We start from the raw sequence: 26,925 nt of genomic DNA, 5'->3' as shown, positions 1-26,925 counted from the left end.
GTGGAATTATTATATTATTAATGATCATTTACAAGGTGCCGATCCATCACGCGCACACATGCACAAACACACTTCATAGCCAGCTGAGGCAAAATGCCTCAGAAGTGCAAGAAGTGTGTCTTTTTTGGTCCTCTTCTTTGGTGGCAGGTACAAACAAAATGCGGTTTTCAAACAAGGGAGGCAATGAGTAGCGCATGAAGGTGCAATTGCTGCTATTTCAGATCAAACTAAATCATGAGGCAGAATTTTTAAAGAAATTTTCTAAACTTTTTATGCTTGCTTTGTGAGCTAAATTGCGGCGACATTAGAGTTTAAACCAATTTATGAAAATTTCAACCGATTACCGCACACATCCGCGACATGTTCCAGTAACATCATTTTTAATTTGAGCAATTTTTTATGTTTTATTTATTTAGGGGAGGGAGGAGGGGGGCGTTCTGTTCTCCCCTTCCCCTCCCCAAAAAAAACTTTGTGGTTACTCAACGGCGGCACTGCTGCGCGGCGGCAACTTTATCTGTGTTTACAGCGCTGGATGGCGCGTGTGACTGTCACGGCGCTCGCCGAGAGTGCGCGGCGGCGCACTGTGCTCTCCCCTCCGCTCAGACTGACAATCATCTGACTGACATTAGGGGCGACAGCAGCACAGTGGCATATGGTAACCGCCTGCTAACCGCTAAAACTTGACATCAGCGCAAACAAGTCAGCCAAGCGTGGCATAGTGCGCTCCTAAGAGGGTTAAGGGATAGGCTGTCAGCATAGAGCTGGATAATAACACCTATCACAGCCACTTTAATACCAGATAGAGGGGAGTTTTTTTTTTTTTGGGGGGGGGGGTAAATACACAGGTTGGTGTTGAATGAGAGCGACGACAGGCAACAAAGCAGGTTGCGATGGATAAGCTGTGAGAAAACAAGAGTGTTTTAGAAAATGTATGGAGGGGAAATAACAAAGGGCCGTTCTCAGTGTTTTCTCCTTTTTGTGGTTTTTATGTGACAAAATGCACGTCTGTCTATACGTTTCACTCATTTTTCTCGTCTGACACCGGAGTGATGCACGTCCGCAGGCGCACACGAGCGTCCACTGGCACGCGGCGGACAAAAGGGCAGCCGACAAATCTGATCACCGATGTCATCTCTCCTCATTGTCTGTCTGCCTTTCTCTTAGCGGGGGAGACACGCGGAGACGCACCCGCGTCCCCGTCGTCGTCGTCATCCGGTTGTACCGAAATGTACATTTCGCATCGGCGCAGGACGCGGGACAATATCAGTCTCCAAAGACAGATAAGCCTTCAAATAAAGATTCCATCTATAATGTCTGGCCGCATACGGAGTGACAAATCACAGAGGCAGACAGCCGCGCGGCGTACAGGTAAACACTGACAAAGCCACCATATTACCATCCATCTATATATGGTAATCCTGTAGGCCCAGTGATTGATAAGCCGGTTTTAGATGCTTACAAGGTACCTTGTTGTTATTAGGAAACTACAGGGATGAGCGGGGGGGGTGCTGCGTTTCAGACAGGAAAGCCAGAGCCGCGTTTATTTTTCTTTGAAACAACGGAGTCAGCACTAAAGCGATTAACAGGGAAAAATTTGTTGTTGTTTGCCTCTAACCCCAGCGAGCCCCGCCGAACCCCGGTAACCCCTATTTAAGTACTAAGTTTCCTCTCATCGATCAAAGTGTGGCGCGCGCAGCCCGGGAGCGTGACACATGGCGGTGCAGAGCTTAAAGAAAGTTTCAACTCTGACCCCTCGGAGATGCTCGGCGGCTGATTTGTGCGCGCGCGTGTGGCCGCGTGTGTGCGGGGTGTGAATTCGCGGCGGGGTCACTTATCTGCGCACGCCGAGCCCCCCTCGCAAAACTCAATTTCCTCCCGGAACGTCCGCCGCTGAGCCCTTTTAACCTCTGCAAACCCGCTGCGACGAAGGATACACGTAAAGTTTACAAGAAGATGAAAGGGCCTTTTGCATGCGCATCGGTGCGCGTGCACGTGTGTGTGTGTGTGTGTGTGTGTGTGTGTGTGTGTGTTTGCGTGCAATATTAACGGGATCAAAAACAAATGGAACGTGCGCCCACCTGTATCCAACAAGAAGAAAAGCAGTAAAAGCTCCCGCGTTCGAGCTGTCAGACAGCAAACCCGTTGCCTCACAGGATGATGAATTGTGCAAAAACATTGTGCAGGATTTTCGTGCGCGAATGTGCCCGTGTCTTTGTGTGTGAGCGTACAAGAGCGTGTGCTACGGCCATAGAGGAGTGTTCCCAGTGAGAGAATGAAGAGGTATCCACCACACATTGCCCGGGGGCCTCTGGAAGAGAGACTAAACAAGACCTTCCCAATGGGACGCGCACACACAGCCTGCAGCGGCAAATGACCTACTACCCACCTCACACACACACTCACACACACAACCACACACAAAAGGCTTTTGATGATATAATTTGCTAATTTCAAGAGAAGAAAAAATAAAGTCAATTATCACACGTGAGCAAAGGATTCTACCCTCCAAAAACAATGTTGTACAATTAGATCAAAGTCTGTCTCTTTTTTTTTTTTGTAACCCTTTTATCCCTCGAGCAACATGGCGGCATGGACAGCATACAACGTGATTCATAGAACGAGCTCCAACGGCTTCTTTAGCCTCTAACTGGTATTTCTCATTTAAAATACGTGTACGCACTAATATTTCCATGGTATTATTTTGCTTCTCTAAGCAAAGAGGGCATAGTAAATGTCTTGTAAAAAGTCACTTTACTTACACCTAACAGGTCCTATATTATCTATCTATATACCCATCCATCCATCCATCCATCCATCCACAAATACATATATTTACTGTATATACTGTATTTATGTATACATACGTATTCATACGTCAGACATTTATAAATTTTAAAGGCAATACCACCAACTACTGTATGTGTATCACTGTTGGCACCAGAACTATCAGGTCCAATCACACTGAGCATTGTGTATGATGTATGTGTTTGTCCTTGAAGACAATACAAAGCCCAATAGGCAGAAACAACTGAATATCAGTCTTGCATGGAGAGAAGCGCATCAACAATTGCACATGCCATAAAACCAAAGTCTTTGGTTGGAATGTCTAAACATAATGTTCATGTGAAATTTTAAATTGCAGCATACTCCTAAAAAAAATAAATAAAGATGTGTCAGGCAAATTGGAAAAGAAGGAAGAAAGAAAGACTCAAACATCATAGTAACACATTGAAAAAGCGGTTAAATTATCTTAACTCAAACACCTTCAAAACAGTGGGATGTCTACCTGTCCTAAAGGGACAAAGATAAAAAAAAAAAAAACAGCATGCTACAACCTTTTACATAGACTGTGTGTTAATGAAACCCTTTAATGGAATTGATAACTGTCGTTTACAGTTATCACCGTCTCGTCAAACAATAGCCTGGGTGTCCACCCGGAGGAAGCCCGAGGATGAACATATCTTCTTCATATCATTCTCAAGACGGACAAATAAAGGCCAAGTGCCAAGAGAAACTCAATGAGGCCACAATCAATAGGCTGCTACAAGGTGTGTACACGCGCACGCACACACGCACGCACGCAATAATGTACGATTACTTGGAGCGAATGAACAATTAGCTGATGCTCATACAGTATGCACACACAGAGGCACCCTGAATGACATTAAATGCAAATGCATTTTTTTTTTTTCTCTTTTACTCCCGTTTTAACCACACGGAGCGTCCGTTGTGGATGGGGACGGAGAGGGGCAGGGAGCAGATCGCAGGATATAAACAGGTCTCCAGGTATCTCGCCTGGACCAAACATGATGAGATTTTGCATCCAGCAGCAGTGCTGTTAGGACAGGGAATACCACCACAAAATAATGTTTTCGCTCCCTCTGATCAATTTTTAATTTGGCCAGTGCAGCCGAGCCCTTGGCAGGCCAGGCCCCGGTAATTATGGTGGGTTATTGACAGCTGCCTTCCCCAGGGATGCTATTTAAAAGAGGTTTAACCCCAGAGCAAGTCCGGGCCCCACACCCGCCTTTGAAGGTGTCAAGTGCATTGATCTGAGCTGCGGGATGTGTTGGGACCTTCCTACCTGGAGGTGTGTCTATACCTGTGTCTGTGTGTGTGTGTGTGTGTGTGTGTGTGTGTGTGTGTGTGTGTGTGTGTGTGTGTGTGTGTGTGTTTGTGTTGCTCGCAGGGCTGCTATTACAAGGCCATAATAGGGCGGCGCATCTTTTGACCCTTACACTGGCGAGCGCTCACAAACACACACACACACACAGACAAACACACACCTGTCCTCTGGCTAAATCTGGCTGGCTGCATAAAATCATACCTGTCTGATCTCTGTAGCCACCTGATGCCCCGAGATAGGTTGCACACTGTAATCGACTGTGCGCGCACACAGACACACACACACATACACAAGTGGGTTAACTTGCAGCTTGGGGGAGTTGCACGAGCTAATGAGGGAGTGAGAGAGGGAGGTGACTGGAGAGGCAGAGAGCCATCACCTCACATGTGAAAATGGCCTTGGAACGCCACAGGAGGACGGCCGTGCCGACGTCCGAAGCCGAGGAGAGGATGATTTCTCTCATCGGGACGAGGAGGTCGAAATTAACAGAGAAATTCTGCGTTTGGCTTCCCGCTGCTTCCAGCCTGCTGTGGACATTCCGTGCAGATGCAATGCCCTTGGCTTTTGACACAGTTTAGATAAAGCACAACCCCCCCTCCCGAACCCTCCTCCTCTTCTCGCCAGCGGGTCTCCAAGCATCAAGCTTGACTTCCTGTCAGGCAAAAAAAGCAACTGACAGGCGGCGAGACTTTGCAGAAGGTGTGCCAGAGGTGTTTAAAGGTTGTTTTTTTTGTTTTTTTCGTAATTTCAAATTAAAGTTGTTCTCAGGATTTGAAAAGGACATTGAAAAGGAAAAACCAACCACTTAGGTTTTTCAAACCTAAGTGTTTGGTTCTTGTTTACAGTGAAAATAACTCACGAAACCAAAAAATAATAATAAAAAATATATATATATTGGAAAAGTTGATGTTGCTGCATCTCAAGCGTACTTATGGTGGATGGCGTACACACACAGCCAAGGCCTCCCAACACCACTCGTGATTTCTTTGGCTTCAAACGCAAACGTCAACAAGGTGAAGGTCCTGCGCCCGTCCTTGACAACTTCCCATCGCATTCATGTTTGGAGACCTTCTCCTTCCACCGTCACTGCCAACCGCTCCCACTCCAATCTGCTTCCCTCTTCCTCCCCCTCGTCCCCTACCAAGCCCCCGTGGTACCAACCCCTCCGCGTTCACCGCCTCGGTCTCATGGATGCGGAGCAGTGACAGGGCCAGAAGGTAATGATACAGCTGCAGCGACGCAACCAGCAGACCTGTCGACTGTCAGGAAGTGAAATCATGAAGGAATAAGCTGTCATTAAGAGGCCCTCTCCCAGCAGTGGAGCTGTCAGAAGCCTCCCTGCTGCCGACTCCCTCCTTCTCTCCAGACTCCCATCTCTCTCCCTCTGCCAGTCCCACCCCATTTGCAGTCGCTGCCTCGCCCTCCTCTCATTTCGCTCTTCCTCCTTTTCATTTTTTTTTCTCTCCCCCCCCCCCCCCCCCCCCCCGTTCCGCGCGGACCAATCATCGGCCTGCTTCCCTATCTTTCCCCCCGCCAAGCCCCAACAGCCTTCTCTCGCCATCTCAGTTTCCCTCTCTGCCACCTCTCTCCCCTCACTGGCGCGGCAACCTCCTAGCACCTGTCATTTTACCTTGAGCCAGTGGGGACGACGTCACTTTCTGACGCGCACACTTAAAGGCCACGACCGTCCTCTAAATAACGCGAAACGCATCAAGCGCGGCAAGTTACCGCCGTGGCCGAGCCGCAAGTACGCCCAAAGTGACGCGTTTGCGACAGCAGGCACATAGATTTGGCAGTGATACGCTTGCAAATGTATAAGTTGAAGGCGCCGCATTAGGAGAAAAAAAAAAAAAAAGCAGTGTGCTAATGACGTTAATGAATCGGAGGGAAGGGGCGCGGAGACTGTGTGGAACACAGACGAGCGATGGGGTGAAAACAGAGTGTAGGAGACAAGCTGTCCCGAGTTTCAACTCTTTGTCTGAGTGCACGGGAGCTTGCCTGCGTGTTTGTGTGTGAAGGGCCCGATTAAGAAGCTTAATCAGCTATTTTCTTCTTTCCTCCCCTCCAATCGGAAGAGCGCAAAGGCTGACTTGGACTTTCAAGGGACACGGCTGAGAATTACAGAGTAGTTCCTTGACACAGGAATGCGTAAAGCCCTACGCACCGGATTCGCACTGCACCACACATCACATTTGTTTTTATCTGTGCGTGTGCAATTGTGTGTGTGTGTGTGTGTGTGTGTGTGTGTGTGTGTGTGCGCACGCTCATTCATGTGTTTAGCAGCCACAAGCACTCCCCATATTTGCTGAATGCACTCCATTTGACCCTTTGCTGCAGGCTTTGAATTTTCAATCAACTTCCCATGAGTAACTTCACATGAGCTGCACCCTGTGTGATAGATCCCCAGCACAAAACATTTTTTTTGTTTTGTTTTGTTTTGTTTTGTCTAATCGAAACAACGAAACAGAAAAAATCACTAGGGTTAAATTGGCAAAATGTGACCAGCGCCTTTTACCAGGTTGCAAATGCGAGGCGCAATTACCAAATCGAGTAATTGTCACTGTGCCAAAGTACGTGAGATTAGCCTAGTTTGGCTGTGTACCGGCAGAATAACATTTGGCCGTTTTTTGGGTTGTGCTGTCACGCTAAGCTGTAAATGGAACCCCTTTAATTGTAGGATGGTAAATTCCTTAATAATGCATTGTGCCATGTTTGATCAACACAAAGTGATATCACACCATATTTAGAGGAGTACAGTTGTGAGACAGCAACAGCTAACCATTTTTCTTCATCTCGCTCTGCCGCTGTGATGTCGGCACTTACAGAAATACACCGACATGAATTTTGTGCTGTGACATACTAGAGTGGAGGAACAGACAGCAAGAGTTGACTGTGAATCTGAGTGCCTGCCTTTCCTGTGCACGCGCGCGCGCACACACACACACACACACACACACACACACACACACACACACACAGAGTGAGAGGTAAATTCTGGGGTGATGATTTGTCAGCGTGTAAGAACACTCCTTCTTGTTTACTATGATGAATGAGCAACACTTGCGCTTTACGCTCTGTTCTCTATATAGAAGCTGTCACTTTAGCTTCCTGCAGCACAACGCTGGCCGATCCGACCGCAGCAGCAGCCAGGTTAACTGTAAATCAAAGTCCTGAGGTAGCCGGGTCATCCATTAGCGCACGCACGGACGCAGGTGCACACGTCTGCACAGCCCCCCCCCCCCCCCAAAAAAGCCTCCTGTTGCTGTGCACAGCAGCATGCCAGCGAGTCTTTAAGGCTTTCAGACTGAAAAAAACAGGCAATAGACGGTGGAGAGGAGAACAGGGTGTCAATTTGAACAGCAGGCAGATGAAATTACACAGGTTCTGAGGCCTGACTGATAAATGACCGCAGTAATGGTGATGAGAATAATAAGACACGCTGAGCCACTTTTTGCTCACTGACAAAAAAAAAGAGAAGAACTAAGACATCAATATTTATTTATGTTTAGAAACATGCTTCATTTCACTAATTGGGCAACATAAATCTATAATTTGTGCATGAGTTATCTCATCAGTTCAAACTACTGCAACATATTTACCCATCATTATTTTGCATCTGTGACTACATGACCCTGTAGAGTGCTGAAATTGTTCAGCCTCACACCATTTCTCACAGACAGTCAAGGGACAGTCTCCTTCATCCGGCACTTAACCTGCGTACAGTGCAGTTGGAATGAAGCGGATCTGAGCACTGCACCCGGAGCCAGAGTTGTGAGAGCAAACTGCAAAAATAAACGATTACCCACAACCCTATTGAAACCTCCAGTGGGATACCACAATAGCAAATAATGAGCACACAGTTTGCCAAACCAAAGGCAAAAAAAAAAACCTCCTTCTCAAAACAAACACTGGTCAAGCATCCTGTCAGGTTAACCGCTGTGGCAGAACCAGCCACATGACGAGTATGTTGCATGGTTTTTTTTTAAGCCACTGAAATACGTACAAACAACACACTCTACACCAAAGATGTGTCACAGTTTGTCCTCCATTCTGAGACAAATGGAGGAAGGTAAAAAAAACAAACTCAAACCAACCTCAAAATAATTACATTTTCTCATATCTTTCATGCTCTTTCCTTTTGTGCACTCAAAACACTCAACCCTCTTAATGAAACAGTGAAATAGACCCTTTGAGATCAAAGATCAGAAAATCAGGGCCATGGGATGGAAACCAATCACATTCTTTTGTAGTGTCCCCTACCTCCATGGCCCTGGTGATGAAGGGGATCTGCGTGCCTGACTTCAGGTCCTGGTTGATGATGAGCCTGCGGGCCCACTGGCCGGCCCGCACTACACCATTGCCCTGGATCAGCACGAGCAGCTTGGAGGGGTTTGACAAGGCATCTGGGCTCAGGTAGATAAAACTGGTGGGCTCGTCGTCCGTAGCGTCAACCTAGCGGTTCAGGGAAACACAGGTTGACTTGTGCCACAGGGTGAAGAAGACATTTTACTAAAAACAAGATAAATAAAGAAGTTCTAGGAGGCTTTTTTTGGCTTCAAAACAAGACGTAACATGAGATGAGGGAGAAAAGGGCATTTCAATCAGCTGCTTCAGTAGAAAACAGACCCAAAATCAGTAATAAACATCAGAGAAGTATTATGAAGACCAAAAGTGTGTGTGTGTGTGTGTGTGTGCGCGCGCCTGGTCCACGGCTACAACTCACTATGCATCCCTCACAGGCGCTCCTGGAAGGATCTCTAAAGGAGGCAAACACTGTCCATAAAAGCACTGGGTGGCAGCTGCGAGAACTTAATCCGAGCAGACAAAGAAAGCCAAGTGGGGGAGAAAATCTTACCCTTTCTTTCTCCTTTGCCCCCTCATTCTCTCTCACTATACTTGGCTGCGGTTAATCTTCTTAAAATCTGCGGTCACAAGTTCAATGCCACGCAGGTGGACGGAGCCGCCACCAAAGCGTAAAATGCACGCATGCCATGGAGTCGCAGACCGGGTGGGCAGCCGGAAAAGCAGAACAGTGCAATTTTCCAGAGAAATAATGAGATAAATAGGCCGAGCAGATAAACCAGTGGAAGTAGAAAGGGGATAATGAAAGGCGCTGAGCGCCTGGCGAGGTGATTTATAGACGCTCTTAGCACTGGGGCTCACTCGCCTTTGCTCCCCAACGCCGGCCCTGCCTAACGCCCCTCTGACGGCAGCCTGAAAAATGATCACAACTTTTATAAAGCAGGGAGGGGCGAGGGCGGCGGGGCGGCTGTGGAGGGAGGAAGAAAAAGAAACAAAGATGCTTCCGACAACAACTCAAAAGGGATCAAGTGCGCGCTGCGAGCATGGAAGAGTTGGGCAAAGAATACGTCCGTGATGGCAGACTAGAAAGTCCCCTTCAGCGCAAAGTGAATGCAAAACAGATTAGGCATCTGCACGCTGCGCCTCTGCGTCTTTGAAATGACACGTCACAATACAGTTAATTTGTTGAGGAGACACTTTCTCACAAAGGATGTGGGCAGACGAGGGGGTAAAGAGAAAGCGAGGGAGTGGGAGAGAAACGGGGAGATAGAAAGACAAAGAGCGGCGCAGAATGGGGAGAGATGACTTTTCACAATCCCCTTTTCTTTCCAGTTAAACACTACACTCAATATCATCATCGCGCTCCGAAAGCCCGAGCATTTACGTCAATTTTCAAATTTAATACTCCCTTTAATCTTCAAGGGCATAAATCAAAGAAGAAAACGCCTCCTTTCACTCGGGGTACTTACTGGTAGGATTGCTCTCGTCATGTTGCACGTCTTCTCCAAAAGCTCATAAACATACGGCGTGATGATCTTTAAAAAAAAAAAAACACACACACAGTCAGACATTACCGTGATAATACAGCATAATGCAATGAATATTTATGTGCTGTTGTTGATACAAATCCATCCGACAAAAGCCAACTAAACTCTGTGTGTGTGAACAAGTAACAGCAACTGCTGTCATGCCGGCAAACAGAATAGCGAAAATACTATTCAAAACCCGCTTTTGCCCTCTGGTAAGTGTGTGTGTGTGTGTGTACATGAGGTACTTGAAAGGGTCTGAATTGTACCGTGTGTGAGTGTGTTTGTGTGTGCGTGTGTGTATCCCGGTGCAGTTAGTGTTGAGGTTGTAAGTGCCAGGAGAGGAAATCTCCTGTACAAGCGAAGGGCTGATGTAAGTTATGTTTATCCCCGCAGCCACAGCACTAAAGAACCTTGTATACCGAATCATTCCAACCCCAGGCCAAGCCTTTCATGGTTCAGTGACATTAACAACTTTCTTTTCCATTTTCCTCCTTTTTTTCCCTCCCCTCCTTTTCTTCTCCGCACGTCCTCCTCAGCGGTGAACTGAGGAGGGTTTTTTGCGGAACAGATTTTGATTTCTGATCATTTTCTGAGAGAGAGAGACGGCGCTGATAAAAGATGTCACGGCGCACAACCGCCGGCGGTGACCTGCGGCTGCTGTGATGATGTCTCCCCAATGGGCAGGAGCCCCATCTTGTGCATCTCGCGACAAAACGACAGAGGCTGGAGGGACCGCAGGGACAGCTCCGCTGTGAGAGATGACTTTGCCTTGCTCTAACAGCTTTCGCCTTGCTCCAGTAGGGAAAGCGAGGGCCAGCTGAAGGGCCACAGCTGCAAAGTGGGACCCACCAGCTGGGTGACCCTCAGGACAAACAAGGATGAACCTGGGACCGTCACATCCCATGACACAGCGTGCGGCGTAACGCTGAGACCTCATCAGTGTGTGGTAATGAGGACAAAACACGGAATCGGGTCACAATGGAGGAGCAAAACATCCTGAGAGTGCATCTTATATGTCCAAAAAAATCATGCAACTAAGTAAAGTTGAGTCAAACGAATGTTAAAACGTTTTATTTCCAAATCGAAAGAGGAATACATCTGAAACAGCTACTCCATAAATATACATGGAATACTGCAATGCTAAATTCAACCATGATGCCTACTTAATTATTTTATCCATCTTCTGCCCCACGTCACAACTTTTTATTACCAATTTTTTTTTTGTTTGTTTAAATCAATGAAAAACTGATTCAGAAAAACACTGGGATCAAGTTGTACTACCAAAGAACAAATATGTCAATGTGTAATTAAAATACAAATTCTTTATCACAAGTAGTACTAATACAATGCAGTCCAGACAACAGTCGAAAATGTCAACCTCGGTACAATAGAATTATGCATATCCCCAAATTACATATTGTAAAGTCAAAGCTCTTTGAATGGATGAAGTGACATTTTCACGCAGAATGGAAAGGACAAAAAAAGCCAAAAGCAACTTAAGCGTACTAAACAGAGGAAGGACTTTGTCTTTAAGCCAAATGGGAATTCTCATGATAATCACAACATTACCTTGCTTTTCAGGCTCAACGCTCGATGCTAACCTAATTTACTGCTTCGGGGACAATATGCAAGAATAACATTACATACCAGACTCATATTAGCTTTATGGCAGCCAATCAAAGCCCAGGCAGACCAATGAGATGATCGATTATACCATTTGACCCTGTAAAAGGGAAGAAAATCTAGCAGAGCTAAAATCACCCTGCCCACCCTGAACCCACTGAGCCTCCAACAGCTAATTCACTAAAATGTCAGCCGGTCTGATGAAGACTAAAATGATTTCGGGCCTCAGTATGCTAGCGTTTAATGACATCAATAAGCCTCACAGGAAATTTCATTTGCACTATGTTATTTGTTCAGCGCCTCAGGTGGCCCGAGAAGCCTCTGATATAGAAAGAGCGGAGCGAGGGACAGGGAATGAGAAAGGGGGAGAACGCAAAAGTTTGAATGTGAAAATGTATTTACACTTTAAATAGAAGTGTGGCCATTGGTGGGTGCTTTTACATAGACTGTTGTAATTAAACGCCAACCTGATTAAAACCATCAGATCGGAGGATGTGGTGAAACCCTGTTTGATCGGTTTGGAATCCATATAAATGGGGCGTCGGAATGCTTCGCACTGTCTAAGCTTTGCTTTCCTCTCTTCCCGTCTATATTTTAAACAAGGAGTTTCTTTGGTGTCGCAGTTTCAAAAGAAATTCAGAATGAAACAACAACCTTGATTAGTCCAGCTAACAACTCTATTGTAAATACTCGGAGGATTCCCGGGATAGCAGCATGTGGGAATGTCACAAACAGTGGGAATGTCACAGTGCATGGCAATAGATGAACACACAAATCAATCCAATATAACCAATAATAGTTCAGAATGACATTAGGGGAATTTTTTGATCAGTATTATGTTGTTATAGAGTAAGAATGTAAGGGCAGGCATAGGACTCAGAGACCCACAAATATGTCCCAGAACACACACAAAGCATGCTTGTGTGCGCACGCGCACGCGCACACACACACACACACACACACACACACACACACACACACACACACACACACACACACACACACACACACACACACAGAGCTGTCTTCCTTCTGTGTGGGCCTCGGAGGACTCAGCAGCTGATCAGACCAATAAGAAAAGCCTCTTTGTCACCTAATTACCAATGTGTTATTAGTGCTTTAATGAAACGCCTGCAGGAAGCAGCGCTGAGCGCCTACATTGTCGACATAAGACGATAGGAGAGGCATGAGGACTGGATTTGGCAAATAGCATTAAGACACAAAGAAGGGCACTAGAGAGATAAAACGCAACCATAATCAATGCAAATCAATAGGTTTCACGACCATGAACGTGCTTACAATGATCGTTTTATCTGCATCAAATGTGTAACATCAATTGGACTCTGTAGTTGTGGGCATAAAATTATAACAAATGTCAATGTAATTTTAGATTCTCTGTCTATTTTTAAAGTGGAAGGCATCTTCTCAACTCAAGGACACAGCAACAACCATGGAAGACAATCATCAAAACATCCATTACAGGCCAAACAGCACCTGCCTTCACCATCCTAAAGAGGCCAACAATGTTTTACTGCTAGGGCAGGCAGCCAGCCAGCTGACAGTGTAACGTGCAACCATGGCCAGCTTGATGCTTGGCTGCAGGAAGCACTCTTGGGAGAGTCTGACACACACAGACCTTCTGAGGGCACCTCAGAGTCTGCGGTTTGTTAGTGAAGAGGAAGCATTGTGGCGAAGACGCAAGACGAGCAGGATCTGGGCGGAAGGAAGGGACTTAGAGCAGAGCTCGGTGGGAAGAAAGAGAGGATAGAAGAAAGGAGAGGTAATCCCCCAGAGTCAGAGCTTCGTGCCAGCCTGCACTGCTGCGAACAGCTGAGAAGGTGGTGTGGGGGGAGGGGGGGGGGGGTGGCACGGGTGGGGTTGGGGGGTTAGAACAGTACGTAGGCTCCTTGCGAACTTCTGGTCATCAACGCAAACATCTCTCCATTGCACACAGAGTCAAGATTCTATTGAGGAACACTGTGGCTGAGAGTTGAATGTGTTCTGCAGAGACCTCCCACACGTTACGTGTGCGCATCAAGCTGTATACTAGGCCAGTCTGTCTCAGGCTAAATGAAACTAATGCAATTATGACATGATCTTTAGAGTGTGTACAAGAAGCAAATGTGAAAACTGGGACACAGATGGAAGAAAGGAAAAGGTTACATCAGAAAATATGGTGACCAGAAGGAAAGGGAGAGAGAAAAGGTCTATGCATTTTACCAATTACATGAAGATAATTTGGGAAAAAAGATATAAATAAGCTATTGCGCAGCAACAATTGGCCATTTCTTTTGTTACTTCACATTAGCATTTGCATGGTGAATTGATTGATGAAATGTTGCGGTGGGAACACGGAATAGACAACCATGATGTGCAGAATGGATGTCATGCCTCCATCCACATGGACGACAATGGTCAACATTAGCTGTGTCTCTCAGCAAGAGCTTTTTGAAAAATCAGACAAAAATGTCTTCAAAACAACAAGTATCATCAATCAGTTGGCTTTGTTGAATAGATGCAACATCTTCTCAGATGAGGTGCTAGAATCGCCAAAAAGTGTCTCAAAGTGTGGCACTGGCAATCTAAAATGTGTCAGGAACCAGTCGAGGAAGCTCCTCCTCTCCACGAGGAGGTGAAAGTCAATTTAAAACTTTAAAGTGTTTGGAATCTCTCATTAAAACTTTATTGAGTATTTGTTTTCCAGAGTTCATATTTCATCATGGCCAGCATGAACAGTTTTGAGCTGAATATTTTCGCATTTCTTATTTGTTAACCATCCAGGTGTGTTAAGGCCTTGAAGCAAAAGAAGGGGAAAAAAAAAAAGAGCAGGTGAAGCTGGATAAGAAAACATGACCCAGCTCCCGGTGAGCCGCTGCAAATATTCTTAAGACAGAAAACGTACTGTGGGTGCACTTACATCGAAAACCCTCACACAAAGGCGCGTGGACCTCTTGTCTCTCTAGTCCAGAAACCCTCCAAAAGCCACTTAGCCATATAAACCAGAGCAAGAAGAGGCATCAAAGCTGTTTATATAATGTAACAGAGAGCTGCCCGGTGCCGTATCACCGGCTGCACCCAGGAAAGCATCCCTCCTTCTCCAGAGAATAGGGGGAGAGAGAGGGGGAAAAAAAGAATGGAAGAGGAAAATCCCCCCTACCAACAATGCAGAACAATAACAACAGTCACAACAGCAAAACACACTCTGAAAGAGAGAGAGAGTGAGCGAGAGGGAGAGACGGAGTCAAAATGAGGGAGCACGAGGCGATAGAAAGGTTGTTTATTTTAAGTCAGCCTGGTGTAGCAACAGACAGAGGTATTAAAATAGAGCCCATTGCTGTGAATATGGGATCTGTCAGTCGGCGTGGGAAACAAAGACGGAGAGAGATACAGAGACAGAGAGAGTGAGAGAGAGTGAGAGGGGTATAATTCCCATGAGGTCTCTGTCAGTTTTCTGTCAGAAGAGAAAGGCTCTCCAGGGAAAGGGAAAGTTCTCAGCCACAGACTGACAGACTGTTTACACCGAGCGTCGATACCCCCCCCACCACCACCACCCTCCTCCTCCTCCTCCTCCTCCTCCACCCCTCACTCTGTCACCGCCCTCTCTCCGCCGCTCATCCTAATGGTGCCGTTATGACCTCCTCAGGTGTTAACCGGGAAGCCTGCAGAGGTCTAATTCAAAGAGAGGGTGCCAGCCCTCCCCGCCTTTTTCTCCTACGCCGTCCGATTCCCTTCTCTCCTTCATCACCGCGAGCTCCTCCTCACCCACACCCTGAAAGCGTCCTTGTCTGACTGCGTCTGCTTCGCTTCTCTCTGAGGCTCTCAGCGGGAGCCGAGGAGGGACCACTGAAGCACTCGCGGGAGGGGGGGGGGGGGGGGACAGGACTGCGAGGCCAGTTAGTGAATCCAGTCAGACAGACATTTATAGTCCCTCTTCTTTAGAAAGGACCCCCCATTAGTGTCCCAGCGAAAGGCCTCCCGGTGCTCTCGTTGCAGTAAATAAGTCCTGTCTTCCTGCTCCGAACTTGAGACATCTCTTTGTGACTGCTTACCTTTCGAGGAATTTCAATCCAATATCTGGAGGGTAGTTTTGACCATTAATAAGGGTAAAAAAAAAAAAAACAACTCACATTTGAAGTAGAATTGATTCATGAGACATTAAAAACTACAGCAATGTTTCTTATTTTGCTGTATTGTTATTCCTTAATTATTCCAGTGGCGGTTTCTGAACTGCCTCCATTCACTTTGGCCTCTGATACCACAATGCAGGGTGAAGGGTAGGTTGCATTCTACCTCCAATCAAAAACATTGCTGCATAAGAGGTCGCTTTAAGGGCGAATCAACACATTCCTTCATTTAGTTTCATTTAAATTAAAATGGTAAAAGATTCACTGAGCATACAAAGTAAACATAAACCTGAATGGTGGACTTTTAAAGGCTCAAAAAAGTACAGGTGATGGATCAGAAAAAGGTTGAGGTTCTTCTCATGCGTGGTCGCTGCAGCAAAGACTCTTCACTGTGCGAGAATGAAACGTTTTTGGGAAGCAACACACACTGCGACCAATCAACCCGTCTGCAGCAGCTGAACGTGTCATCGTGGGCTTGTCACAATTTGTCATTAACAAAGCCATTTCCCTCCGTCATCCTTCCAAGTGTGTTTTTTTGCTCAAGGGCACTTCAGCAGGACCTTAAACCTTGGCCAGCTGGTCACTGCTGTCCCGACACCCGCATCCATAATGTGGAAGCAGAGGGAGTCGGGAAGAGATAAAAAGATAACGGGGAGACGGCAGAGAGTGTAAGAAACAGAGGGGAGAGGGAGCGAGAGAGAAGGGCTCTCTAATTCAGCCATCTGGCTGGCTGTACTTCATTACAATATTCTGACTCTGTGTGTGTGTGTGAGTGTGTGTCTGTCTGTGTGCGAGCGTGTACAAATTTGTGAGCGCTTTCCATTCCACAGATGCAGGCAGAGCAGGGGAAGAATCCTCATTTATTAACAGCTTAATAGAGCTCCATGGGCCAGACCCTCTGCTCGTCTTCCATCAGGGCGAGTCATCAGTGAATCACAGGAATTAGCCGACAACTGACACCTGCACAGGAAGAGGTGACCCCGCCACACCGAGTCACACTGTGCGCACACGGGGTGCGCGGTAATGCTGCTGAAAAACGCTGCATTGATGGCTGCGTTCGCCCCAGATGGGAGAGGGCTATTTACGGTTGTGTCATTGCATTTTTTTGTTGATTTTTTTTTTTTTTTTACTGAGTGGATTGTGTTACACAACCAAAACAAGGGGAATAACACAATTAAGAGCATATTACTGATACAACACGGTGAGATTCGTAGCTGTTTCAAAGGGGGGAGTAAAAAAAGAAAAAAAATCCCCAGTCAGCACTTCAACTCTTTATAGAGTGCATTTAGAATATGAAGGGATATTTCAGGGGCAGTCTTTTCATTTGTCCTACTTATTCAGAGGCAGACAAGCAGCAAAGCCATTTCTTCTACTATTGCCTGCATTCTGACTACAAGGAGGGATATAAAAGAAGACATCTGTAAACAAGATGTTTCTGGAGGGGGGGGGAAGTTATATTACAAAACAAGCAGCTTTCACTTGAGTAAAGTTGGAGGTATGGATGATCACGTTCCGCAAAGAAACTTTTAAAGGCTCTGGTCACAAAATCTAAACCGGAACATAAATGAAGTAGATTGTGCCGCAGCCTCACAAGTCCCTTTCAAGAAGTTAAGGGGGGATTTTTTTTATTTATTTATCTATTTTTATCATGCCTGTGTTGCTTTGCAATTATAGATAAACCTACAAAATAAAGTGTGTTTGAAATGCCTGACAGGTTCGTTAAAGTTTCGGACAGCGGGCCAAGTGCACAGCACAGAGTTTCCTTTCATGTAGGTGCAGAAATGCCCCAGTGTCGAAATGCAGTACTACCTCTCAACCACACTGCCTTATCTAAATTATCACAAGATACAAAGATTATTTTTCTTTAAGGAACTGAATAACTGTCCACTGCTCTTGTGCCCAACCCAAATGTCGGGCTTCTTTCTCTCGCCAAGAGGCCACAGCACCAACGTCCTCCTGCTCCCTCTGCCTATCTGTCCCTCTATTCAGACGAGGCTGAAGTGCAAATTGGACATCTGGTGCTGTGATGTGTGTGACAATACAGCCGCAGACGCGCAGCCAGCCAACACACACGCACACACACGCACACACAGGGCCTCTGCACAAAATGCCGGACTCTCGAGGTTATAAAAGAAAGGGTGGAAGGAAGGAAGGAATCAAAAAAGGAAGTAGTAAGGGGAATATAACTTCGATAAGACTGGCATATGGGAGACAGTAGAACAGAGGCTTATATGGGAGGATTGCAAATGAAGTATTACAATACCATATATGATAGCTCCATCATTTTCTTTAACACACTTTAAGACTTTCGATGTGACACTTACTATGATCTATTGAAAACGTTTGTCGTTGTTTTTTCAGTTACATAAAATAGCAAAAATAAAAGCTGTGTTTCCATTTTCTTACAGAAGCAGCAATATTTGCATCAAGAGCAGGTCACTTGGAACGACGCAGAGCTGTTGTGTCACCATCACTCCTCCAGAATGTGGCTCTTTACAGCTTGCATAAGAAAAGGACCGACATTAGCTATGCGTCTACTATTGTCCTTTCATTAAACACTACCAAATGTTCGAACACGCATGCAGCTACAATTTTTAGTCTGTAAGCATCAAATGTACTGAAGAAAATAAAAGTGAAAAACTAATGAGTGGCAAAAAAAAAAAAAAAAAAAAAAACCTTGACAGCTTGGCAGCGTGCTGGTGAGAAAGAAGGGCATCTGCATGAAGGCAGAGCAGGAAGCAGTCGTCAGTTCTCAAGAGATATAAGGGAGGGAGAGAAAGGCGGCCTATTGAATATTAGGGGGCATTGATGATGCGCTTCCAGTCACGTCCTTGTGCCATCTCACACAGCTCTCTCAGCGAACCGCCGACTCGCTCTGAGACGGTCCCAGGTGGCAGGTTGATAAAGGGCAGTGGTTTCTTTCTGTGCGGCGGCACTGGTTCAAAACTGGCCTGCCTCGCACGGAAACTTAGTCTTTCCTGCTGGCGCCTGACAAAGTCTCTCATCCTGCCGAGGAACGAGAGCGACGGACGGAAGGATGGACAGTTCATTTTGTTGACATTCGTCATAGTTATCGTCAACTACCTTTTTTCTGACTAAAACAAGACGATGACTGAATAAAAATTCATTCACAAGGACTAAGACGATGGCAAGGTGTATTGACATTTTTTTTTTTTTTGTCAACGAATCAAAACGAGATAAAAATGTCTGCCAGAGACGAGATCCAATCAGAGCTCATTTCGTTTGTGGAAGGAAATTATGATTTAGAAAGTGGCAGGAGGAGTTGGGAAGAAAACCAATCAGAGCGACGTGGTCAGGAAGTTACGGAGTACGATTATCTGGTCCAGACTAGACATCGGGGAGGAAGAGGCAACAGGACATTTGGCCACACTTCACACTTAATACGCAAGGAAATAAAACACTTTGTAAAAACTGTGGCGCGAAGATATCAGGAATAGACTAAATCTACTCTCATTTTAGTCAACTAAAATTATTTTAATATTTCATCAACTAAAACTAGACTAAAACTAAAACAATTTAGATGATTAAATTATGACTAAAGCTAAATAACATTTTGATCAGAATACTATGACTAAAACTAAATCAAATTCTGCTGTCAAAATTAACACTGGTGTCCCAACAAGACATCAGAACACAGGCTGTTTTTTGTTTTTTTAGGTGAAGTTCAGCTCTTATAAAGCAGTTAATCTCCTGCAGCACAATTCATACAGTGTTTGTTCCCTTTTACACAACTTCTATCAGCGGTGATTGACACGGTTTCCCCCTTTTCTTCTCTGAATAAGATGCCTATGTCAATATTTTTAATGACTAAATGAATAAAATTTGCATACGCTCTGCTTGATGATTGCTTCCCCCAAATGCTTGCCTCCCTCCCCGTCGGACGCCCGAGTTCAGTTGGTTTAAATGCCTCTGTGTTCTTTCAGGGCCTTTGCTTGCGTGCTACCAAATGTTTGTTTCAAGCGTCTCTTTAGATGCTGCGAGATAGAGCATCAGCAGGCAACAAGAAAAGAGAGGGGGAGAAAGTCTTCACAGAAGACCGCCTCTCAAAGGAGTTACTGTATACCTGCATTAGGAATAATAAAATAAAAAGAAAGCACGCAGGTAATCCCACAAACAGCTCTCTATCACTTGGCTTTGAACTTCAAAGAATGTTTGCACAATTAAAAGCAACATAGCAGGGGATGCAAATAAAAAAAACACACAGATTACAAAAGAACATTTGTCTCATTATCTTAATGCATACTGCATGTGGTAACACTGTGGGAATGAACCGGTGCTAAGCCGTAGTGCAACGTTTGATGGCATAAATGGTGGAAGCAGCCCAACGGTGGCAAACAAAACTTTATGAGGCTGCTGCTTAATTTCATAAATGTGGTGGGACGATCAAACATTTTTCAAACATTTGGTGGCGCCCCCCCGCCGCCCGCCGCTTTTTTTTTTTAAAGGTCACCATGTGAAGGCCAAAACTTCCCTCAGAGTTGTTTGCGCTATTAATAAGGAGACAGAAAGGTTAACAGTTTTTTGAGCACTCTGCGTCAGTCTTGCAGTTTCTCTTAGAGCAAAGTGGGCAGGCCTGTACTTTGCACCGCAGGTTTCGTGCCCTTTGATGCTGTGTTAAGAGGGCTTGATAAGAGCCATATTCATGAATGAGTGTGCAATATGCATCACGATGCTTGCCTAGCGTCAGCAGAAATATGTCCCTGTACAGTTCAAGTTCCATATTTCTGTCAACTGGCCGGCACTGTGACATAAATAACACCACTAAGTAAATGTAAGCTGACGTGGAAATGATTAGGGTGAAACGCATTGTGTCACACCAACTTTTGACCTTTAAAATGCTTGTTAATATTTAACATTTTCAAAGTAACTGGCAACGACATGCTGCTCAAACACCCAGGTAGCATTTCGGTATTAAAACCAGAATGCTAATGCGATAACCCAGCAGTGAGCTGCAGGTTCTGAACAAATCATTCAGAAGTCTAGAGCGCTTTTACTGACTCTTGATTCATCATCTTTAACTCATTCACTGACTCATGCCTGCAACCACTAGCCAGTTAAGTGCTACTTGTATAACTACAGGAAGCCAGTGGCTGTGTCTGTCCTGTGGTGAGTTGGCAATTCATATTACTCAGAATGTATTGGGAGCTCTCAATAATTGCAAACATTCCAGGCCAAAGTTTTCAGGGAGTTTAACATTCATTGACTACATCAGACCTCAGTCTAATAAACTTTATCCAACTTGTGCAACTGACTGAATTGAGGCCCCAGAAACTTGGGCAAAACATACTTTTGCTAGAAGACAAAAAGAAAAAGGGAAACACCATATGTGGCTTGGCCATGTTAAAACAGTAAATGGAGAAAAAAAATAATATATCGAGACACCGTTGTGGTGTTTTAAAATGTTAAAAACAAGCAACTCTGACTAAGAACAAGCTAGCGAAGTGATTGGTGAGGGAGAAGGGCTCGGTGCCAAGCAGGAATGTGTGCATTCTAAAGAACAGCTTCCCTTTGCAACATCTTTATTAGATTGCAAAAACTGTTAAGGACAGATGAGCCCAATAAACCCAGTGGATGAGACTAAATTAGCTGAACATGGCGGTCCCGCATTTTCAGTTACCTCTCCCAGAGCCTCGTAGCGTTTCTGGTTCCAGCGGTGGAGATCCTCCCTTTCATTAAACACAAATGGCTCTCCCGTTTGTGTATGCCTGAGCTGGCCATCTGTGGAAGAGGCATAAAAAAAGTGGAAGTCTGAAAAAATTATAGGTAAAATAAACAGTACATAAAAACCAACATGGATAATTGAGATGACTATTTATGAAAGAAAAAGCACGTTCATTTTCAAATTTAATAGACGATGCAAAACATTTTTGTCTCATTTATTTAAATCTGCTGTCTTCTTGTCCTTTCACCTCGTTACCCTGATTCACTTTCCACATCTGGCAGGTACAAGGCCTGCTGTGGCAGCCGCAATCATCGAAGTCACGACTCCAGTGGCCTTCCAGATAGTTGGGAAGTCCAAGGCTGGACAGCTGGCACGCCAGCGTAAAAAAAATAAAAAACTCTCCCAAACTCCTTTCTTCCACCTAAAAGCTTCTCTCGTCCCTCTTTAACCGTGTCAATCCTTTTCTCTCTCCTTCATCACTCACCCTGGCGACAAGCCACAGGACTGCCTGTGGCATCTACACCTGAAAACCACTGAGAGCAAAGACTAAAAGAAAAAGTTTCAAGGCATGTTTTGTATGTGTGTGAAAGTGAAGAAAGAAAGGTAAGAACGGCACACATAAACCTCAACAACTATGCGTAACACACACACACACACACACAGACACACACACTGAGAGGACAGTTGTTTTAAATATACCATCAGCGTTACTTGGCTCAAGTATGAGTCTTTATGACTAATCGGTAAGAGACTCCCCTGGTGAGCTTGTTTAAATGTTTTGTTTTAATTCTGAGGTTGTAGAGCAGTGCTTCTTTTAAGACAGCATATAAAATAGTCACAAGGCAGGAAAAAGGTGTACACAAAAGGACTACGTTTTTCTTAATAAACAATTACCTTTGTACAACGGCGAAAACTCCATGTTTTCCTTGGCAATGAGCCCATCGATCCTGAGGCTGACACCACAACACAATAAAAGCCTAAAGAGTGTTAAATTTAATTTTGACCTTTATGACTGCAGAATTTTTTAAGTACTAACCCACTGAAAAGCACACGTTTAACCCAAACAGCCAGGGGGCTCTCATACTTTCTCAATTATCGCACAACGTGAGGAAGCCCATCATAGCTAAAAAATAAATATCACGGCCGGATAAAAAAATGCAAAAGTTACTTTTGTTTTTTTCTCAACCCCCTACAAATGCTAACATTTTCCCCCCTCTTTCAATGTGATAAATCGTACAAAGCTTAAAAGGCTGTGAACTGTGGCACTTGCTTTCATGGTTTGTTGTTAGACAACATGTATCCCTGTATCGAGGCTCATCATCAAGTTGCATTTAAAAGCAGCCTTTTTGCCTGAGAGGTACAGAGCAGGCGGCAAGTGAGAAGTTAGGATAAAGCAGCGTGCACCAAAAGTACCTTGAAGAAAATCAATTATGCATTCATGGAGGGGTGAGGATCCAAACACTACTGCCTAAGAGAAGGAAGAGGGGAGCTATAATGAAATCCTACTGTATGAAAGGGGGTGCGAGCGTGTGTGCACGAGGGTAGGTGTGTGTCTGCGTGAGGGAGCGCGAGCTGGGGGGGCGATCAGCTTCACTGCCTCCCCCAACACGTCCTCTCAGAGGAATAACGCTTTCTCAACTTTTCTCCTCTTTTCTGTCATAATTAGCATTCTGTTCTCAATTTGGCCGCTTAATTAGGTGTACATAACCTTGGATTTCCAGTAATGGAAACTGGAGGGCTAGCAAGATGAAGCCATCATCTTCAGTGATTAAGATACCTGCAAACTATTGTACACAGCCTCGTCTGTATTCACATCATTACATGGTCAAATTAACATTTTTGTTCCACCTGTCTTGGGCAAAGGTAGCCTAGACGTAGCTGTCGGAAGCCCGCGAGCCAGAGTGACTGTGAAATGCGATCCTTGAAAAACAGGCCCAAGTGGAAATTGACAAAATTGACGAGACATACACACAGTAAGGAGGAGTTGTGTGTGTGTGTGTGTGTGTGTGTGTGTGTGCGTGTGTGTGTGTGTGTGTGTGTGGCTGAGGCACATTCTGCAGGGGACTGGGAGGAGGACGAGGGCAGAAATAGAGAGATACACAAGCAAATTGGAAAAAAAAAGAAAAAGAAACCTTAAGGGTGAGGTAGAAGAAACACAGTCACCGGATATGTTCCTTCTTGCATGGTAGACTTCGGGGTGGGGTTGGTTGGGTGGGTGCATGAGTGTTGGCACTGTGGCAGGTGGGGTGCGGGGAGAAGGGAGAGGGGGCGGGTGAGCCTCGGCGTCTTAGCTCTTAGGCACAGCGAGGTTATGCAAATGCTCCGTCAGACGGAGGGCAAGGCTGAGTAGGTTACTGACGGGCCGTAGAGTACACAACATGTCCCCCACTCAGCCAGCCAGCCAGCCAGCCAGCCAGCCAGCGGAGAAGCTGACAGAGAACAGAGGGTAGACGAGGGAGAGGAGGCGAGCTACGGAGAGCCATAGTTACAATCCCAGCCACCATCCACTGCACTCAGTAGGAAGCATGTGAGCCAGCATCATTTCGAGATGCCGTTTAGATACCCACACAGAGGTCCACCTACACTCTCTTCTGCCACTGGCCACGAGGCCAACGTAGAAATTTAACCTTAAATTGACTTGGGTGCCAGTCTGGACGGGTTTAGGCCATGCAAATAATTACCCATTGACATTACAGTGAATAGGTTTGCTCTGCAAAATTTTCTAAAATATACAAATACCCGCCACATTAATAGGCACCAGGTTCCCTAATGATGCATGTAGAGTAAGCGCACCAGCGCACAGAGCAACAGGTTGGAAGGTGGTGGAGCCAAATTTAGGGGAAATATCCCCCCCACTGCTTACAACTGTTCTAACAAACACCAACATAGTTGTTTCAAGATTGCATTCTTCACTTAAATCCCCTACAGTGCACCTTACCTCATTCAGAACCGCTACTACCTACACTACTAATGTCATTACCACCGACCATATGGATGGCAAATTCACTCTGAATGAGACAAGACTGTATTCATTATGACCAGAATATTATGTTAATTTCACAAAATGATGAGCGTACTCTAAACATTTGAAGACCAAAAGACGCACTTACATTCATTGAAGGCATATTCAAACTCCTCAAGCGTTTTAGGGAAGATGAAGGGAGGCTCATCCTTCTTCATGAGTTCATCCAAGTCTATTCTTGACAACAAATCTGGGGGAAGTGAGAAAGAGAAAGCAAACACACTGAACAGGATCCTTGCTCAAGATTTAAGAATGCCTTGGTTTAAATTCCAAGTCATGATCTCAATTGGATCATTTGAAAAAGCTTCACCACAACGCCATTGACATTCTAAGACAACTACATCACTTTCTCAGTTGGCAAAGACCATAGTGGTGCTCATTAGTTCCCAAAGTCATATTTTCATTATGTGTGGTAGTTGGAAAAAGTTATAATAATCCAATTAATATGAGATGTTTACAATAAAATGCATCAACATGTTGTAACAATGTTTTAACTTGTGCATAAGACAGTTTGAGTTCATGTAGCTGCGTTTGTTTTTATCATTATCTTCATATAATTTCACTTTCATTATCATTGCCATTTGTTACAGCAGTGTATGTTCTTCTACCTTTGAGCGGGGTGCTCTTCTCTGGGTCTTCCTGGCCAGCGACCTGGGCCATAATGATGCAGAGAAAGTAGAGGGCTGGTGTCACAGCACAGGGGGTTGAAATCATGAGTCCTCGCAGCACAGAGATCACAGAGAAGCACCCTGTTGTATCAAAGAAAGTACAATGTAAACAAGCAGAACTCGTCTACCACTTCACAACATACCACAAAAACAGAAATAATGGACCCTGATGTGCAAATATCATAAACGTAAGGTCGTGGTAGTTGTTGCGTCACTCTGCCACCTGCAAACGTATAGTTACAGAAAACAATGCGATAAAATGATGCGGCGATGATCAACACTGCAATAAAGTCCCCGCATAAACAGCCAAGTGCACCCATTTGTCACCATTATTGCTATTAAACATGTAAATGTTAGCAAGGCAGCTGCTGTGCGCGCGCTCAACTTTGCACACGTGCAGTAACCACATTAATTATGCAAACGCAGCGAAGTTATCTCTATGCTCTTAAACTGCGCTGGGGGCGCTGAGATGTGGCGGGGAATAACTTCCACCGCCTCTTTCCTCAGACTAACTCGTCAGTTTTTCACCCGGCAAACATGTGTGCCAAGTTTAATGCTCATGAAAATGACTGAATGTTTTCACTCGGACCGGCGCTAATGTTCAGAGGAGAGCGCGCGCTTTTACTATGGCGCACTCTCAAACGAAACAAGACGGGCGTCCGGAGCGCGTGTGCTGTTTACAGGAGACGCATGCATGCCCCTCTGTGTTCGACTCACGGACCATGAGTGCGTACCACTGTCCAGCTGCTGTCGCCTCGTTGATAATTCGGGAACAGGAAGAACATTCGGTGACGCTGAACGTGGAGCGCAAGAGGCTTCCGGGTTACCGGGGCAACGGACCGGAAGAGATATTTAAAGACGCAGTGCTACCCTGCGTTTGTCGATTTGTTTTTTTTTTTTTTTTTTCTCCCCTCTCTCTCTTTCTCTTTTTCCTTTCTTAATGTGTAATGTTAACTGGTGGAATGAGCTTTGAATTTTTTGTTAAGAAAATATTCCTCTTTTTAATCAACAAAAATCTGGGGATTTTCTGGTCATTGCAAATTGTACATATTATTTATGTATTTATGATTATGTTATTTTGAAGATTCATATTTTCAAATTATTTTGTAGCTAATATGCGTATATTTTGTATGAAAATATTTAGAAATTAAAAGGGTGACTTTAACAAAAATATTATAAACATTCTCGAAATTAAATTACATTTTTAATTGTTCTAAATTAAAATAACCTTTGAATACATGATTATTTTGACAAATTAACAAATTTAACAACCAACACTAAAAATGAAAAACAAAATGATGCCACTATAAGCAAGCTGAGAATAGCATAACCCTTTTGAAATTGAAATAAATCAACAAGTTGTCTAAACGTGTGTTGCAAGAAGAACAGAAGACCTCAAACTACAACTCAGCCTAGCACACGCCCTCACTTAATGACACGTGACTTTGTATTCACATATACTGTATAACCTCCTTATGAAAATAAAGCCGGATGTCCTACTTCTGGACAGCCTGTAGAAGCTGAAAGTCTTTCTCAGGGGAGCTGATACCCTGTTTCCTCAAGCAAATACCGATGAATGCTGTGAAAATGAAGCCTAAATAGGTAACTGTTATAACATTAAGCAGCAGTGATGTCAGCTGTGTAAGAGAAGATTAAGGGATGGTGAGTCAACTCGGATGCATGTTAGTCAGAATTTAATAATTTCTTGTTTCTGAAAGATAGAAACAAACCAAGCTGATCATCCATGTTGCCTACCAATCAAATATTGCGCTCTGCAATCTCTTTTCTTGCATTAATCTCAACTTGGTAGAGACAATACTACCTCACTAATTTCCCATGCATGCTTTT

The 26,925-nt window shown here is 44.9% G+C and overlaps 1 protein-coding gene across 3 annotated transcripts in view; it reads right to left on the bottom strand.

The window, feature by feature from the left end:
- Nucleotides 1-25,926, bottom strand: part of arb2a (ARB2 cotranscriptional regulator A) — a 138,322-nt gene extending 112,396 nt beyond the window's left edge. The window contains exons 1-6 of one of the 3 annotated variants that reach the window (XM_076043864.1): nt 25,812-25,926; nt 25,018-25,158; nt 24,498-24,599; nt 21,343-21,443; nt 9,898-9,963; nt 8,387-8,578 (exon numbers count right to left, since the gene is read on the bottom strand). In XM_076043864.1, coding sequence (XP_075899979.1) covers nt 8,387-8,578; nt 9,898-9,963; nt 21,343-21,443; nt 24,498-24,599; nt 25,018-25,123 — 567 coding nt within the window. In that variant the 5' untranslated portion in view covers nt 25,124-25,158; nt 25,812-25,926. Of the gene's footprint in view, nt 1-8,386; nt 8,579-9,897; nt 9,964-21,342; nt 21,444-24,497; nt 24,600-25,017; nt 25,159-25,666; nt 25,689-25,798 lie in introns of those variants that run through there. The other 2 variants (XM_076043863.1, XM_076043865.1) reach the window with 2 other exon arrangements.
- Nucleotides 25,927-26,925: the final 999 nt, after the last annotated feature.

This window comes from Nelusetta ayraudi, unplaced genomic scaffold (genome assembly GCF_046127955.1).
Source record: "Nelusetta ayraudi isolate G7.1 ecotype Tasmania unplaced genomic scaffold, CSIRO-AGI_Nayr_v1 ptg000078l, whole genome shotgun sequence".
In the NCBI taxonomy this organism is placed as follows: domain Eukaryota; kingdom Metazoa; phylum Chordata; class Actinopteri; order Tetraodontiformes; family Monacanthidae; genus Nelusetta; species Nelusetta ayraudi.
The sequence above is the reverse complement of the archived record's forward strand: the minus strand, read 5'-3'. Positions and strand labels throughout refer to the sequence as shown.